Here is a 17701-nt window from a genome sequence, read left to right as displayed (position 1 = left end):
GGACCATGCTATTAAAATAAAGTTTCATTTCAGGGGACCATGCTATCAAAATAAATTGCCATTTCATGGGACCATGCTATTTAAATTAATTACCATTTCAGGGGACAGTACTATTAAAATAATTTACCATTTCAGGGGACCGGACTATTAAAATAATTTACCATTTCAGGGGACCATGCTATCAAAACTAAGTCTGATTTACGAGGGCCAGGCTATCAGAAATACGGCGAACTAAATACAAAGACTTCATAGTTGGAAGACTAAGCTTCTCTCCAAAGCATGTAAGATTGTTGTACTCATTATGCATTACAAAATCTGAAGATATGGCGATCTATATGAAGGAGAAAATAAGTGCTGACACATTCCTGTTTTAACTGTTCCTCTTCCGAATAATGCCCCATTCAAAAACTTTGGAGTTGATATAATATTTACACTCTCGTTTTATATACGTATGCAAAGGAGGGAGCAGAGAAAGTATTCCCGATATTAGCAAATATAAGTAACATTTACCCAAACTTTCTATCACTAGTTCAAAACGAGAACAGTCTTATAAAAACACGTTATAAAATCTTTTTGGTCCATCAATCATTTTCTTCGTAACATTCACAGCTCCACCGATGAGTTCTCTCGCTTAATCGTCTCAATCACATCTTCATGCTGAAAAGGAAAGAAATAAATGCTTCATGAAGGCATCCGAAGAAGTCAGATGTACCAGAACGTTTGAAAAAAATAATGGTCTCTTCGGAATATATACATGAAGCACTAAAGTTTTGTCTAGCAAGGGATGTGCATGAAGTTCCCGCTTACTATTTTGATGAAACCCTCACAGTTAAGAGATATAATGTATTTATTTATTAAATAATCCTAACAGTTTGAATCCTATTGTACATAAATATATTAGGGTCATAGTTTTGATTAGTTTTTAAATTATTGGTCCGTGACACAAAATTAGGAAATTGAATTACTGAAGATGTGGTGAATGAACTTAAGGAATTGTTTGTAGCAGCAAGATTTCCCGAACAGATGGTATAATGGCATTGAAAGCTCCACTTTACAACTGTTTAAGTGACTTTCAAGTTCGAATCTTGTCCTAACAAACATGGCACAGTTCACCCTTTGTTAAGATCCACACAAGCACAAGTAATCGCCTGCAATGTTCATTTTGAAGCGTTCAAAGTAGCACTTAAACTTTCCATGACCGGAGAGGAACTGAGTGAGAATGAATTCGGGCACTAATGTTTTGCAATTGAGATAATTCTCTTGTGACGGACCCTTTTGTAATTGATGTCCAGAGGTTGTTCCACTGTCTTATTAGATGTGTTTTGATTTGGGCTTTTGCATATCTTGGGGGTGATTTATGTGTTGGAGAAGGACGCTGCTTTTGCGAGGATGTCTGCCTTTTCATTTCCACGAGAACTGGTGTATCCTGGGATCGAGGAAAGAACGACGTGCGGGGGCCACTTCTGTGCTCTAGATCTTATAGTAGCAGCTGTCGGATTGACATTGTGCTAGTCGTTGATTGTGTTCACACCACTCCACAGCAGACTTGATGGCTCATAGCTCGGCTTGAAATACTGAGCAGTTGGATGAAAATTTGTATTGTACTACTAATACTAATACTTAGAGGTATAAATGTATTACAAACTAAGTCATACACTCTGTTGTGAATGGTATTTGAATGTCAGCGGCGGAACTTGAGAATGTCGTAGTTTGGGAAACATTAGGCGAAACGTTCGAGATGATCAAGTCGAAATCGTCCGGATCACCACAACGGGAAAAATACGCTGAAAGGTAGGTCAAATGACTATGAAATCCTTGAACTCTTAGCGCTAGTCCACGAACATGTTGACTTTAGTAGTATTTTCAACCACTTGGCGTATATGTTACCATCAAGGTAAACTTGAAGACTCCAAAATGCTAGAAGCACGTTCCTAACCTTCTAGATATGATTTTTATTATGTGGATGAATATTTTCGTTTATAATCACTTATGCATCAAAAATATGCCCCTATGTTAAATCTGAACTTTTACCACATACTAATAATGATGTGTTGCATAATGTAATAGAAATCTACTTCAAGCTACTTCAAGATAAAAATCGATATTTTTGTAATTTTGGTGAATTTTTTTATAGCTGAAATTGAAAGGATTGAGTTTCGTTTTTTCTTGTCACGAAGTTATTCCGTTGAATTCAGACAATTTATCACTCAAATAATGCTTTGTTTGCTAATTGTAATTTTACATTTAAATCCCATTTTCTCCCACAATATATTCTCAAATGCAACACAATTTGTACGATATACCGTATTTATCACAGCTATATCAAGAAACATGGGTACTGAATTTTTGTTTGCAGAATTGTTTCAAGTAGTAGGGATTTTTAAGTCCAAAAGTTTAAAACTTAAAATGTACACAAACTTCAGTACGATATATCTCCTTATATAAATTATGTACAGAAACATCTATAAGTAGAGCTTTTAAAAGAAGTATTATCTACCTAATTAAGAATTTTCATTAATAATTTAATTAAATTTCATGAAAAATGTTCAAGGAATGCGCGTGATATCTCTACTTTTATGCAGGTGGCATTCCCACAAATTTTCGTGAAAATCCATGCTTTTATCTCCGGAGTGCCGCCTTAATGATAGAATGTGTGCATGTTAATGTATGTTCTTCCTAATTAATATTTTATTGTCGTTTGGTACTTGTTTAATGCAGATATCCATGCCACCCTATCCTGTGACAATCATTTATTTCTACATAACTGCTACATTCTACATCAACTCTGATCTCTTTCCCTTGGTCTACCCCTAGCATTCTTGCCGTCTACACTTCCCTGAAAAGCTAACTGAATTAGTTCTGTGTGTCTTAAGATGCTTCCTATCATCCTGTCCCTTCCTCTGGTCACATTTTGCCAAACCAATTCGATTCAGTATCTCTTCATTCGTGATTTTATCTACCCATTTCACCATCATTATTTTTCTGTAACACCAGAATTCAAAATCTTATATTTTCTTTCTGAGCTAGTTATCGTACATGTTTCACTTCCAGAAAATTCTGCGCTCCAGATGATGGTCTTAAAAACACCTTTCTAAGTTCCAAGTGAGCAAATTTCCCTTCATAATAAAGGCGTCCCTTGTTTGTGATAGTCTGCATTTTATATCCTCCTTCCTTCTCCCATCGTTAGTTATTCTGCTACCCAAGTGGAATATTTTCTCTCACTTGATTTTATTTATTTTCATAATATTATTCACCTCTCATCCAGTAAGAAACTGTGAATTCCCACAACAAACATATGTATAAGTTAAATTGTTTCTGCGAGAAACTTCTCCTACATCAAGCGATCATTATTTTTCTTATTAAGCGACTGTATAATCCGTCAATTGATAGACTGTTAAAACAATGTTCTTTGAGCTGTTTCCAGCACTGAAAAGTGACAGTTCATTATCATAGAACTCTGATGTTTAGGTCGTAATAGGTTAGAATGAAAAATAATTTTTCTAATAAGAATTGTGGTCTAGACCGCTCTTCAGTACTGTAGCGAGAGAAACGTGATTTCTAGGGGGTTCTAATAGGCAGTACCCCTAAATCTTATGCAAACTTCATATCAGGACTGCTGTGCAGTATACAGTATACTTGTTGCTCATTTCACTAAATTTAACCTATCACTGTCTTAAAACACGGGCTTTACTAATTCATGATATGGAGTGAACACATAGAACAATATTTTCAGTTTATATACAACTTAACCAATATCATTCCTGACAGGGTGACTGCTGTTGTACCGACAAGCGTTGTTCTTACGGAGCGAAGACGTCCTGTCTAATAGTTTAGACAAGTGCGCAATTAATCATTTTTAGTTAGTGTATGTATCAACAGTGGTACGACCGGAGAACGAACATTTAAAAATTACCGTATTTACGCGAATAATCCCCGCACCCTAATTTTAGGAAGGCTCATTTTGAAAAAAATTAAATGCCAACACTGACGCAAAAAAAAACGCACCCCAATTTCGTGCCTCAATTGTTTTTAAGTATGCGGGGATTATTCGCGTAAATACGGTACATAAATAACTTAAAACATTTCTCTGTAACCCCAGCAATGAAGTTTCTTTTAAAAAATATACAAACACGTTTTCAAAAATGTTATCAGTAGCGAAAATTCCTAAGAGAATTGAATGCTCGGTTGGGAACAAGAAGATGGGATTCAAGTATTTAGGATGTGTGCTCTCCGGAGATGGAAATATGGTAAGGTAAATTAAATCACGGTGTAATTTTCAGTGGTTTTAAACCCGATATTGCTAAACGGGAGGGAGAGCTTCGCGAACTCAGGAGATTGTTATTCATAATTTAGAAGTAATACGCGTGGGTGTGTTGTATGTATAAACGGAAATAATTTTAAATTCTTTAACAACCACAACTAATTTGAAATTACTTGTTATAATAACAATGTTTCCCACGCCAGTCGGCAGAGCATGTGGAAGAAATTAATCCGGAGCACATGAGTGGTGAAGTGCTAGTAGCTTTTGATACATTTATTTCATACTACTTACCGGACTTCCTCCATCGTCATCGTTGAAGAGTCTTCGAGGAGGGCGTTGCTTGGCAGACTGAACTCGCTGTGTTAAGATCTGGAGGAAAAGAAACATCAGACAATTTAGATCGTCAAACAGAGAGATACACAGTTTGTTTCTAAATTCCCATTTCAGACTCTGAGGGCTTGAATTGGGGAGAAAGACGGTTACGTTTAGCATAGGAACTTGTGTCCGGAAACGTACCGTCTTCCCACTGCCCGCAAAAAACCACCACAGTACACATTCACAGCTCCCGCATTTTCGGGGCTCTGTCCGACTTCTGCTGCTTGTCGTCTGGGTCCAGCCAGAGGCGGGGCTCGATGTGACGACCACCGACGTCAATACAGACACGGACGGTACACACGATCATCAATACCTGGTCCTCCAACATCCGCCGCTGCCATAACCCGTGCCAGTAGACTTTCCTCAGATTCCACAGGTAATAGTCTAGCGGTGTCATGTCGGGTGAACGCGCAGGCCAAGCAATCGCACCACTACAACGTATCCACTATTGCCCACATCTTTGTTGCAGATGACCTACTGTACATAAAGCTTACTGCTCTGTACGTAGTACTGTAGTATGAACAAAAATCACAAGTACAAAAGCAGGTACAAGACATCTCCGTGCGGATCACACACTCAACTGAATGGTATAGAATGTCAACAAGCCCGTAGGGGTATGGGGCATCACGTGTGATCGTTCAATGACGTTCGTACTCTAGACAATGGCCCCGAAAATGCGGGAGATTTGAACGTGTGCTGTGGTGGCCTTTTTACGGGTAGCGGGAAGACGGTACGTTTCCGGACAAAAGTTCCTATGCTGAAGTTAACCCTCTTGGTCCACACTGCAAGCCCTCGGAGTCTGTAATGAGAATATAGTAACACCCTGTATACCGTCACCACTTGGAGGTAAACTTAGCATTCCCTACTCTTTATGTATTAGTTATTTTCTTAACAGTGGCTGTTGCGTACAATAGTTTATTTTATAATATGGTAAATTTACTTATTTATAATTTAATTCATTTAATTTTAAATACGTTTTATTCCTCAGGACGCAAATCCTTCATGTTTAATCCATGCACAACCCCCTGTGGGTTGGGGACGCAGACGTAAAACACACACACGGTATCCCCTTTCTATCGTAAGAGGCGACTAAAAGGGGCGACCAAGGTATGATTGTATTAGAACCATGAAATTACTTGTGATTGGTACCACCACGCTGGGAACACCATGGTCCGCTTTTACTTGCGCGTAGTACCACTATGTTAGGTACCAAATAGGTTTGTGATTCGTAGCAGCAGAGAGTGGTTCACTATATGAGCGACACCAAGGTTCTGGCTAGCCTGTGATTAGTACCCACTATGTGCGAAACACCATAGGTCTGTATTACATGTGCGAATTTCATTACCTGTGAGTAGTACCATAATGTGTGGAATACCGCAAATCTACGCTACTTTTGATTAGTACCGCAAAATGACAAATACCATGGTTCTACTTTTCTAGCGATAATTACCATTATGAGGGGCCGATGACTTGGATTTTGGATCCCCTTTAGATTACAAGTATCATCGACTCAGTATTGTGCTATAGAAGCAGTCCCTTGGTCAGTAATAATAATGTTTTTCGTCCGTTTCTGTGAATGTGAGGCCTTGCGGGTCGGATCCACTGATAGTTTTAAATTCATATCACCGGGCGAGTTGGCCGTGCTTTTAGGAGCGCGCAGCTGTGAGCTCGCATCCGGGAGATAGTGGGTTTGAACCCCACTGTCGCCAACCCTGAAGATGGTTTTCCGTAGTTTCCCATTTTCACACCAGACACGGCCACGGCCGCTTCCTTCCCATTCCTAGACCTTTCCTGTCCCATCGTCGCCATAAGACCTATTTGTGTCGGTGTGACGTAAAGCACATGGCAAAAGAATTCAAATTCATATCCATCCATTCATTCTTCGTCCTCACGTTTTGAATTCTGGTCAGTGGAGGATTTTAGACTTTTAATTTGTCATTACATTTCGTCTCATTTCGTACCTTTAGGGGCCGATGACCTAGATGTTAGTTTTCTTGTTCGTGTTCCGCTGTCAAAAATATGAGAGATGTTTACATGGGGTTGTGTTGTAATAAACCATAGAAATGAATGTTATCTGAAGGAGCGAACGGTCCATTAAGCTACCAAGGTCATAAACATGGTCCTCCATTAATGAACGTAATACATACTTCATGATATACTTTTATATATGCCATATTAATCTGTTGGAAACGCATTAACTTATATAATAGTCTGTATATTTCAATTTGTCTGGTAGATCCCGCATTCATGCGAAACATGGACATGAACCCTCGTATATTATTATTAGAGTCGGGATTTTTAGGTGCTAATAGGTTAAAATGCAAATTTACTTAACCGGACAACAAGTATATACTACCCCGTATAGCGGTTATGCTACGAGATTTGCATGGATATTAGGGGTACGGCCTATATAACACCTTGAATTTATGTTACTTTTGCTACATCAAGGTACAACAAGTTGCATGATACTTCCTACAAACCAAATTACTTTGCATTCTAACCTATTGCCACCCAAAATACCGAGGTCTAATTATTATACTCTTCCTCATACCTGATTTCTTCGCTGCTCTGCCTCGGCCTGCTTCTCGTCCAGTAGCTGGTGTGTTAGTGTCACTTGCTGGTCCTCCAGACGCTGTAGCCTTCGTGGAGGATGTTTCCTGATGAGACTTTCATTGTTTACTATCACCTCGAAGGCCATTGGTTGCGCTGGTTATGGGAGAGACAAGACAAGTCAGAACTCACAGTTTGAACAAGAAAAGACACATCCTGATCATTCAGATCTTGATTACTTGATTTAACAAGGAAACTCTTTGGGGTGAACCAGACAGATTTTAATTAATCTTAGCTCAGTGATGATTTAATGCATGTTACATTTAAGGGGACACGTGCAGGAAATCCTTCAAAACTATTACTCTTTTCCTGAAATTTCTGGTTTATTATGTAGGAAATCTAGCCCTAAAATGACTTGGTTTAATTCATTACCTAAGTGCACTAATTTCGTAACAGATGCACGTCATGTTCCTTCGCTGAACTCTTTACGTCTGTTTTGTCAGAAAATTCACGGTATCACACTTACGAGCACCGAAGAAGGCTGTGAAGCATCCTTTCCGATTGGTCAAGCATGGCGATCACCGCGGGAAATTTATTTTGATTTGATAAACACACTACGAGGTTTCGTGTTGCGAAATTCAATCTTCATTTGCCATGCCTCCTTTTTTATAGATGAAGGCACATTTTTCTCTAGGAATACTAAATATATCAATCGGAAACCTGATAGACAGGCAGACTGAACATTTACACAAATTTTCCCGCAAGGAAATTACAAAATATGTATTTTTATAAATTTCAGAATTTGATATGTGTAATTGTGAATTTTTAAAATTGTAAAGTTCATTTACTTTTAAAAATAGAAATAGGCAAGAAATTACAATAAAACCACTTGCAGGCATTGAAACATTAAGTTGTTAGAAATAACTTAAAAAAAGGCCTGGATCTCGGCGTTGATGAGAAAAAGGTACGTGAATATAAAAAAGTCAAATTTAAAACATTCAAAACATATTATCAAAATTAAATTATGAACGTTTGTAGCTAAGAACAATGTATTTAAAACAGTTTGCAAATTTTTATGTTCCTCACTCAAATAATATTCAAGTTACAGAGAATTTATAATTTTTGTACAAGTTGCTTTATGTCGCACCGACACAGATAGGTCGTATGGCGACGGTGGGACAGGAAGGGGCTACGAGTTGGAAGTAAGCGGCCATGGCCTTAATTATGGTACAGCCCCAGCATTTGCCTGGTGTGAAAATAGGAAACCGCGAAAAACCATCTTCAGGGATGCCGACAGTGGGGTTCGAACCCAGTATCTCCCGAGTGCTGGATACTGACCGCACTTAAGCGACTGCTGATATCGGGCTCGGTAATTTAGAAAATTAATGACTCTTTTGCACGTCTCCCGTTAAAGGTAAAAAATAAATCTGCTGTAAACTATACGTTAAAATAAAATATTTTAAAATTCATCAAGAGTGGAAAAAAGGACAATATTTACAGACCTCTACTTAATTTTTTGTCGTCCTTGAGTATCTCTGCCGGAGGGTCTTCTCCTTGCAGCGCTACCACGTCAGAGGTCCTCCGAGCGTTGTTGTGGATGTTCTCTTCGGAGCCCTTGGTGTCGGAGTCGCCCACAGGTACCACTGTTGTAGTACGTTTGGAAGCACCGCACCCCATGTTCATTTCATCCGACACAAGACTGGAACAAACATGGCGGTGATGTCATTGCCACTAAAGACTGGTATCAAAATCAAAACATTATTTGTAAACTTTATTGCGAAGTTTCTTATACAGGCAGAAGCTAATTTACTGTGATGAGGTTTCTTTGGAAGATTCTTCTAATAGCTTGGCACTAGTACATCTTCTCCGCAATTGGGAAAAGAATATAATGATGGATATGCTTTTTGGGCTAAGAAAACAAGAAAAAGAGTACAGATTATTTGGTTGTTTCCTTCTTAGTTCCCTCTTACGACAAGCAGGGGGTACAGACAGTGGATCCATTGATTCTACCCACAGGGGAGATAAAGAGTTCCGATAAATGGAAAGGAAAATGAATGTGCCCATAAAAGAATGGTAAGGCTTTTTTACACATGTGCTTTATGTCGCGCCGACACAGCTGTATATATTATGGCGACGATGGGATAGGAAATGGTTAGGAGAGGAAAGAAAGAGGTCGTGGGCCTAATTAATCATATGCCTGGTGTGAAAATGGGAAACCATGGAAAACTATCATCGAGGCTGCTGACAGTGAGGTTCGAACCCACTATCTCCCTAATAAAAGCTGATAAGTATGCGACTCATGCCACACAGCCACTTGTTCGGTGTGTTAAGACTTGTAAACATATTATTATTAGCCACGTGGTGTAGAAGTAGAGTGCCTGTCTCTTATTTCAAGGCTCTGAGTTCGTTTACCGGTCATTTCAAGAATGTTAATTCTGGACTCAGTAGCAGAACGTGGTTCACTTGATATGAGATTTTATCAAGCTCTTAGTTACAGGAAGAAAGCGCACAGTGAGAAGATGGAGCTACTGACCGTGTGTACATATACCAACAGTGGTCGCTATGGTTACAACTATGTCGGAAAATTGATGACGTTAATTTCAAAACTGAGGCAACCCCAAAAATATATCCATGTTGAAAGGAACAAAATAAAATCATTTTTGAAATTAAAATCTTGTTCACAGCATTGGATTCTACAACTAGTCCTCTGCAGAACTGTTACGCAGTCGGACCTCCGTACGATAATATTTTCGGCACCAAGCAGATCATATTGCTATATTGAAGAAATAGGAAATTGCATCCAGAACACTCTTTGACGCACGGGTTAAATCAAGGCAATGGCGTGCTTGCTTTGTTGTGGTTAAAATTTGGTTATTTCGAAATATTTTGGAATATTTCAAAAAACATGTTTCTTCAAAGAGACGTGCGTTGATAGCGGCTTCACCAACTGAAATTATTTAAAATCGTTTTGTAGGGTAATCGGTACCACCAAAACGGAGTTTTATTTGGCGCCTGTATGGTCATGGGCGTCGAACAGAAAATCGTGCACCAGGCGAGCCCGAACTTATCCTCGAACACTCACGGCACTAACTGCTATACAATAAATAATCCATGTGCATATAATTTATAGATGAATACTTGACACTTGAAATTCTACACGAACAAAAGGAAGGAGTTTCGTAATTTAAAGCACGTAATGCAATTCAGTGAATTGCAACGGTATTTGCTTACCACCCTATATCACCGTTTGCCGCTTGGGTTATTTTGAAGTTAGTTCCGAATCAGTGCACGATAGCTGGTAACAGGAGGCCTTAAACAATCACCAGAACTAAACACGCTATTGGAACTATTGATCTCCGAGTATCGCTCAGTGAATCGGAATCAAAAGGAGGGAAAACTGCCACGTGAATCTTGAATGTGGAGAACTCACGCGACTCTCTAGGGGACCTTGAAGTACATCCAGGTCGCCGTGATGAAGTCCACAGCCACCTTTGTGGGAACGTGTGCGCATCCTCCCGGCCATTTCTAGGATATCACTTCCATAATGAAGGAAGTCAAACATAAAATATGCTGTACTAAATTTAGTACAGTAATTTACAGAGGTAGGTGGGGTACGTTCATGAAAAAAAGTTAAAAAGTACAGAACTGAATAGACCAAATAGCAAGAGTGAGAACAGGAGGATAATTAACAGAAGAAAACAGACTACAGAGAGGGGCCAGAAAAGGCTGTTGTTTATCACCAACTCTGTTTAACCTTTGCTTGGAGGAAATCATGTGCGAAAGTTTGGATGAAAAGAGAGAAGTCAAAAATGGAGGCAAGAAAATTTAGCACATTTGGTTAACTGATAGAAAATGAAAACCTACAACTTGTTTTCCAGTCAATGACCGGTCAGGGATGGAATGAATGAAGCACCCATCTTGTGGCGAGGTTCGGAATTGCGGCTGCTGCCGAAGCCTGTCGCACTCCTTTGGGGTAATGATTAATGACTGACAGATGAAATGAAATGATAGTGGAGAGTGTTGCTGGAATGAAACATGACAGCGAAAACCGGAGTAGCGGGAGAAAAACCAGTCCCACCTCCGCTTTTTTCAGCATGAATCTCACATGGAGTGACCGAGATTTGAACCACGGAACCCAGCGGTGAGAGGCCGACACGCTGCCACCTGAGCCACGGAGGCTACTTGGTTCACTGATTATATGGCAGTAATATCTTAGATTATGGCTCTCCACAAAATGCTTTCAGAACTAAACAAACCGGGCGAGTTGGCCAAGCGCGGCTGTGAGCTTGCATCCGGGAGATAGTGGGTTCGAATCCCACTGTCGGCAACCCTGAAGATGGTTTTCCGTGGTTTCCCATTTTCACACCAGGCAAATGCTGGGGCTGTACCTTAATTAAGGCCACGGCCGCTTCCTTCCAACTCCTAGGCATTTCCTATCCCATCGTCGCCATAAGCACTATCTGTGTCGGTGCGACGTAAAGCCAATAGCAAAAAAAAGAACTAAACATCAAGTACAAGTAGAAGGGAATGATCATAAATGAAAAGAAAATTCATGGTACTTGGAGGCAAAGGTTGTCGGCCCCTAATGGCACCAGATGGACGACAATTTTTAAATGTATCCACTGACTATAATTTTAAAGAAATGATGCTGAATAATGATGGTGCATTTAAAATAGTCAGTTGATCTAATTCGCAAGGCCTTATTTTCGGTAAAATGATAGATGATAGATTATGGTAGAATAAGACTGTGCGTTAAAATGCAATAATATATCATGCAAATCAATAAGAGGCAAAGGATAAAAGCATCAATCAGGATAGAGAGAGGAACTCTCGAACAGGTGAATGAATTTTCTGAGTCTGCGAAAGATCTGGAGAAATTTCAGAATGGTATGTACACACTTGGAGAAGTACAAGATGAAAATAAATCATTGCAAAACAAGAATAATGGAATGCAGACGAACGAAGTTACGTGATGCAGGAAATATTAGATTAGGAAATGAAGTCTTGAAAGAAGTAAATAAATATAGTTTGGTAGTAAAGTAACTAGTCCGCCTCTGTGGTGTAGTGGTTAGCGTGATTAGCTGTCACCCCCGGAGGCCCGGGTTCGATTCCCGGCTCTGCCACGAAATTTGAAAAGTGGTACGAGGGCTGGAACGGGGTCCACTCAGCCTCGGGAGGTCAACTGAGTAGAGGTGGGTTCGATTCCCACCTCAGCCATCCTGGAAGTGGTTTTCCGTGGTTTCCCACTTCTCCTCCAGGCGAATGCCGGGATGGTACCTAACTTAAGGCCACGGCCGCTTCCTTCCCTCTTCCTTGCCTATCCCTTCCAATCTTCCCATCCCCCCACAAGGCCCCTGTTCAGCATAGCAGGTGAGACCGCCTGGGCGAGGTACTGGTCATACTCCCCAGTTGTATCCCCGACCAAGAGTCTGAAGCTCCAGGACACTGCCCTTGAGGCGGTAGAGGTGGAATCCCTCGCTAAGTCCGAGGGAAAAACCGAACCTGGAGGGTAAACAGATGATGATGATGATGATGATGAGTAAAGTAACTAGCGATGGCAGAACTAAGGAGGACATAAAATGCAGAGTAGGACAGGCAAGGAACGCCTTTCTTACGAAAAGAAATGAGCTCACTTCGAACACTGATAATCAGTAGCGGTGATTGGATTTAGAAGTGGGGAGGGGGCGGGGGGAAAATAATATACAATCAACAAAATGTACCCGGGTTTGTGGAATACAGCGGCAGGGGGTTGGGGGTTTATACATTAAAACTGAAACAAAAGCTATACATGCCCTCTGAGCGAAATTGACGCAGAGGTAAAGGTTGACAGTTTACCAACTTAAGTGCGGTAAAAATAGTTTCTTGAGATTTTGATTCAATACCATAGAATAAAACTTTCACCAAAGAAACAATACTAAATATAAATTTGGCGTGATTATAAAATTAATTAAGAAAAATACACACTAAGAAACTAACAGACACTAAAGAGACTGCAGACTCACGAATGCGCGCGGCAAGCGGGTGAACCATACCTCAGTGTCCATGATCTTGGCAAAAATACCCCTGCTGTCCTTCCTCACAACACTTGCAAATTCTCCGCTACTTCCTGTGGAGATATACAAATCGGTTCGCGGCGACGAACGGCATTTCGTGCGTATTTCAGCTAATAATTTTGTTAATAATAAAATAAAGGAAATAATTCGCCGATAAGAGAACAGGACTTGCACAAATTGTTCGTTTTAATAATCCCTAGTTTTAGCCAGCTGGAATGGAATTAAAATGTAATGTTTTCTCCACAAAGTCGGGGAGGGGAAGGCGACAGACCCACCGCCCTAATCGCCGCTACTGTTGATAAAGGAATTAAAAATGTATTTTTGAAGACTTTGTCCGGAGCGGGGCATGAGATGGAATTGAAACATGGACGATAACAACCCAGAAAGAAAGAGAATGCAAGGTTTTGAAATATGGTGTTACAGAAGAATGCTGAAGGTTAGATGGATAGATCGAATGACAAATAAAGGGGTACTGAATTGAATTGGCGACAGGAGAATGATTTGGTGAATGTTGATGAGAAGAAGATATCTGATATTTTAAGATGAATTTCCTTATATCTTCAAGAAGTAAACATTCTATAAATGGCTAGTAATGAACAACATTCATGTTTATTGTGGTGCCGAAACCCTGGAACGAACCAGGGAACAATACACAGTCCAGAGAATGCATACGATAGAAAATCGTCAAATAGGATCAAATATTCAGTGCATCCTTCATTGATGAAGTCTTTAGTTTATTATTTAGGAGTAAAAGCTCACCTTGAATTGATCCAATTTCGCTCTTTGTTGACATATTTCCAAATTCAAAGATATGAGCTTCGTTGATGTTTTCGTATTGGACTGAGATCATAGAGACGTGATATCTATTAGGATCAACCTATTCGATACAAATTACATGTTGATGTTACATCATCAGCCATAAAATGAATCACAAATATATAAGCAAAAACATAATAATCAAAACTATTGTGGACACACATTGAAATATGTTCATTAAAAATCTATAACCGTCCATTCACAAGCCATTCGGCTTACATATTTGCTTATATATTTGTGATTCATTTTATGGCTGATGACATTTTTATATGTCGAAACCGGTCCCAAGTCGAATAAAAGTTATTTGTAACATCAACACGTAATAAGTATTGAAAAGGTTGAACCGAAGAGATATCTCATCTCTGTGATATTTCTAGATATTAGTAGTAAAAAGATGTTCCAACTTCACATACATACTGACTGAAGCAAATCTGATACGTGTTTTCAGGAGATAGAGTGATAGGAAATAACTTGAGACAACCGGGACTCGTTCATCTAGTTTCTCCATGGAAGTGCAGGTGGTAAGAACGAAGGTATGAATATGGCAGATAGAATAGAGTAGATGCAAGGTGTTATAGTTGGATTGAAATGAAAATGTTAGCACAGGATAGGGTGGCATGGAGTGCTGCATCAAACCAGTCAATAGACTGATGACCCAATTATCAACAAGAATAATGAAGTTGAAGGTAAAAACGCTTGCAGTTATATCGTGATCATAGCCAAGGATGCTCCAGTTGGTGTGGAATCCCGAACACAGAGAACTTACTCTGAATTTCAAAACGCCCGCATGCATTGTCCGGGATTCAAACCACGGCAGTCTCCAAGAGGGCCGCATGCCAGCATTTAGAGTATTAAGCCAGAATAAGAAGATAATTTCCCATGCAGAACAGGCGAAACAAAATATCAACATACCAAACTGGTGGAAGGTTTAGTTTCCCACGGGACGGAAGTCGACCTCGTCTGGTTAGTGGTGCCAACGTTGCCTCTTGTGAGTGCATTACTTTAGTTAGGATCGCGTCCGCAATGACAGGTCCCCCTGTTAAGTTAAAGACAACACGGCTCGAATTAGTGACACATTTTCAAATAACAGAGGAAGAGTTTTAGAGGTCTCTCTTAAATTAATAGGAGGTCTTGGCATGTATTTCTGACCAGCTTCTATCCGCGGTCATAGATTCTAACATTAAAAATAAAGCAGGTTCAATAGGGAGGGTTGCTGAGTTTTAGCAATAGCCATGTGACGCGAAATGCCCATAAAGTATTTTCTTAATATGGATATATTTTTGACCCGGAGGGTTCGTCATCTTCTTCCTCCAAGCTCCTTACACACAGTAACGTCACTGAAACGAAATGTCGTATGGCTTTTAGTGCCGGGAGTGTCCGAGGACAAGTTCGGCTTGCCAGGTGCAGGTCTTTCGATTTGACTCCCGTAGGCGACCCGGTACCAGCGAAATTAACCAATCATGGTTAAAACTCCCGACCCTGCCTGGAATCGAACCCGGGACCCCTGTGACCAAAGGCCAATACGCAAACCATTTAGCTACGGGACCAGACAACGTCATTGAAGGAAACGGGTCTTCCTGACCCAGGATTAGCATTTGAACGATGTCGGCCCTCAGGTTCAAGATATCTCGGCGCACCACCACCAACTGGTAAAATGTGCCTGCGGCTCTCGTTGACGCTATAAACCATGTGTTCCACTGTTGCGCCAGAGCCAAGGAGGACGCAGGTCTGTCCTGTAATGCCATTCGGATGAGGTGTCGACCTTCTCGGGGGAGGGGCATCTGGTTAATGCAACCAGACCCATGTCAACGTATTATTATTATTATTATTATTATTATTATTATTATTATTATTATTATTATTATTATTATAATTATTATTATTATTATTATTATTATTATTATTGAATAGGAAACTTATAGATACAGAGACCAAGGTGATTAAGCTAAGACTCGGAATTATTTGCAAATAGAGCGTTGTGGAGGTGCATACTTAATTCACAGAGGCTTGCAGACTGAACGATGCAATGCATGTAACGAGGTCACTGGGGACAGGAATGGCAGCAGAAAGTGTTTTCGGACGAATCCAGGTTCTGTTTGTTTGAAAATGATAGCCGAATTTTGGTTCGCCGCAGGCAGGGTGAGAGGCATCACATTGACTGCATTCGCACAAGACATATTATATCGCCAACTCAAGGCGTTATGGTGCGAGGTGCTATTGGATCATCAGTCCATTTGATGCAGCTCTCCATCCCACCATATCCTGTGCTCTCCTATTCATTTCTACGTAAGGACTACGTCTTAAATCTAGCCTAATTTGTTTTTCATATTCATACATTGATCTACCACTACGATTCTTACCTCAAAAACCAGCTAAACAAGTCGTGGGTGTCTTAAGATGTGTCCTATCATTCTATCTCTTCTTCATGTCAAATTTACCCAAATCGATCTTCTCTCACCAATTCTATTCAGTATCACTTCATTCCTGATTCGATTTGTCCATCTCATCTCCGGCATTCTTATGTAACACCACATATCAAAGGCTTCTATTTTATTTTAAGTTCGTTATTGGCTATTTTTTTTTACTTCCATACAATGCCACGCTCCAGGCGAAATACTTTTTTAAAAAATCTTTCTGATTCCTATGTCAATATTCGAGGTGTGAAAATTTCTTTTTTTTTAAGAAGCGCCTACCTTGCTTGTGCTAGTCTGAATGTTATCTGCTCCCTATTTCCGCTATCTTTAGTTATTTTACTACCCAGGTAACAATATCCATCTACCTCCTTTAAGACTTCATTTCCTAATATGTAACTCTACACTCGGACTACATGCGCAAACATAGAATTGTGTATATGAATTAGCCCTCATCTTCTAAGCAGAAAAATATATCCATGACATTCGCCTTTCCCGTGTAGCCGAGATTTTTTCTATTTTCATTCCTTATGACCTATAAAATACTTTAAAAGTGCTTTGAAAACTCGATAAAAAAAACAAAATGTAATATAAACGTGAAGCCGAAATTTGAAATATGTTTTCTTTTCTTACTTAGAGGAGTTACCGCGCCTGTTAATCACTTTCACTTCCAGGTAAATGCCGGGACAGTGCTATTTGGATTAATCTCCACAAGCACTTGGAGCTAGTGCGCAGTTGCTTGTAGCTGGAGGACAAAATTCCGGCACCTCGGCGTTTCTGATGACCTACATGCACTTAATGGGACGTAAAACCAATAATGCTATTATCGACAATGATTCCCATTACTGTTTACCTTGTTAAATTTAACAGAAGAATAAGATATATTGCGCATCCAGTATTCGCTCCCGTAATTCATTATTATTATTATTATTATTATTATTATTATTATTATTATTATTATTATTCAATATGATACTAATAGATACGGTGACCAAGGTGATCAAGCTAAGACTCGGAATTATTTGCATATAGCGCATTGCGGAGTTGCATAATTAATTCACAGAGGCTTGCAGACTGAACGCTGCAATACATAGTGTTCTATAAAGCAGATGAATGTATCTGTTTAATATCTGGCGAGGACGTTATTCCGTTCGGCTTCGTGTAATCCCTGTGGCAGCAATATTCAGCCTGGAGAGAATACAGCCCGCTCTACATGAGCGTTAACACAAATGTCC

The 17701-nt window shown here is 39.8% G+C and overlaps 1 protein-coding gene across 1 annotated transcript; it reads right to left on the bottom strand.

Moving 5' to 3' along the window:
• Nucleotides 1-603: 603 nt before the first annotated feature.
• On the bottom strand, nucleotides 604-14977 carry LOC136884845 (factor associated with metabolism and energy). The gene is made up of 5 exons (XM_067157131.2): nucleotides 14968-14977; nucleotides 8689-8885; nucleotides 7188-7342; nucleotides 4553-4630; nucleotides 604-657 (listed from the first exon to the last, which is right to left on the bottom strand). Exons 2-5 carry the CDS (start codon nucleotides 8867-8869, stop codon nucleotides 604-606), a joined length of 468 nt encoding a protein of 155 aa, XP_067013232.2. The 5' UTR covers nucleotides 8870-8885; nucleotides 14968-14977.
• Between the last annotated feature and the right edge of the window lie 2724 nt (nucleotides 14978-17701).

This window comes from Anabrus simplex, chromosome 13 (genome assembly GCF_040414725.1).
Source record: "Anabrus simplex isolate iqAnaSimp1 chromosome 13, ASM4041472v1, whole genome shotgun sequence".
In the NCBI taxonomy this organism is placed as follows: domain Eukaryota; kingdom Metazoa; phylum Arthropoda; class Insecta; order Orthoptera; family Tettigoniidae; genus Anabrus; species Anabrus simplex.
Note: the sequence above shows the minus strand (reverse complement) of the source record. Positions and strands in the feature narration are given on the sequence as shown.

Coding starts and splice junctions, on each gene's coding strand:
- LOC136884845 (XM_067157131.2), bottom strand. CDS start 8,869: ATGAACATGGGGTGCGGTGCTTCCAAACGTACTACAACAGTGGTACCT. Junction 4,631..7,187: donor CAGAGCAGCGAAGAAATCAG/GTATGAGGAAGA, acceptor CTTTTCCTCCAG/ATCTTAACACAGCGAGTTCA. Junction 658..4,552: donor ATGACGATGGAGGAAGTCCG/GTAAGTAGTATG, acceptor TTTCCTTTTCAG/CATGAAGATGTGATTGAGAC.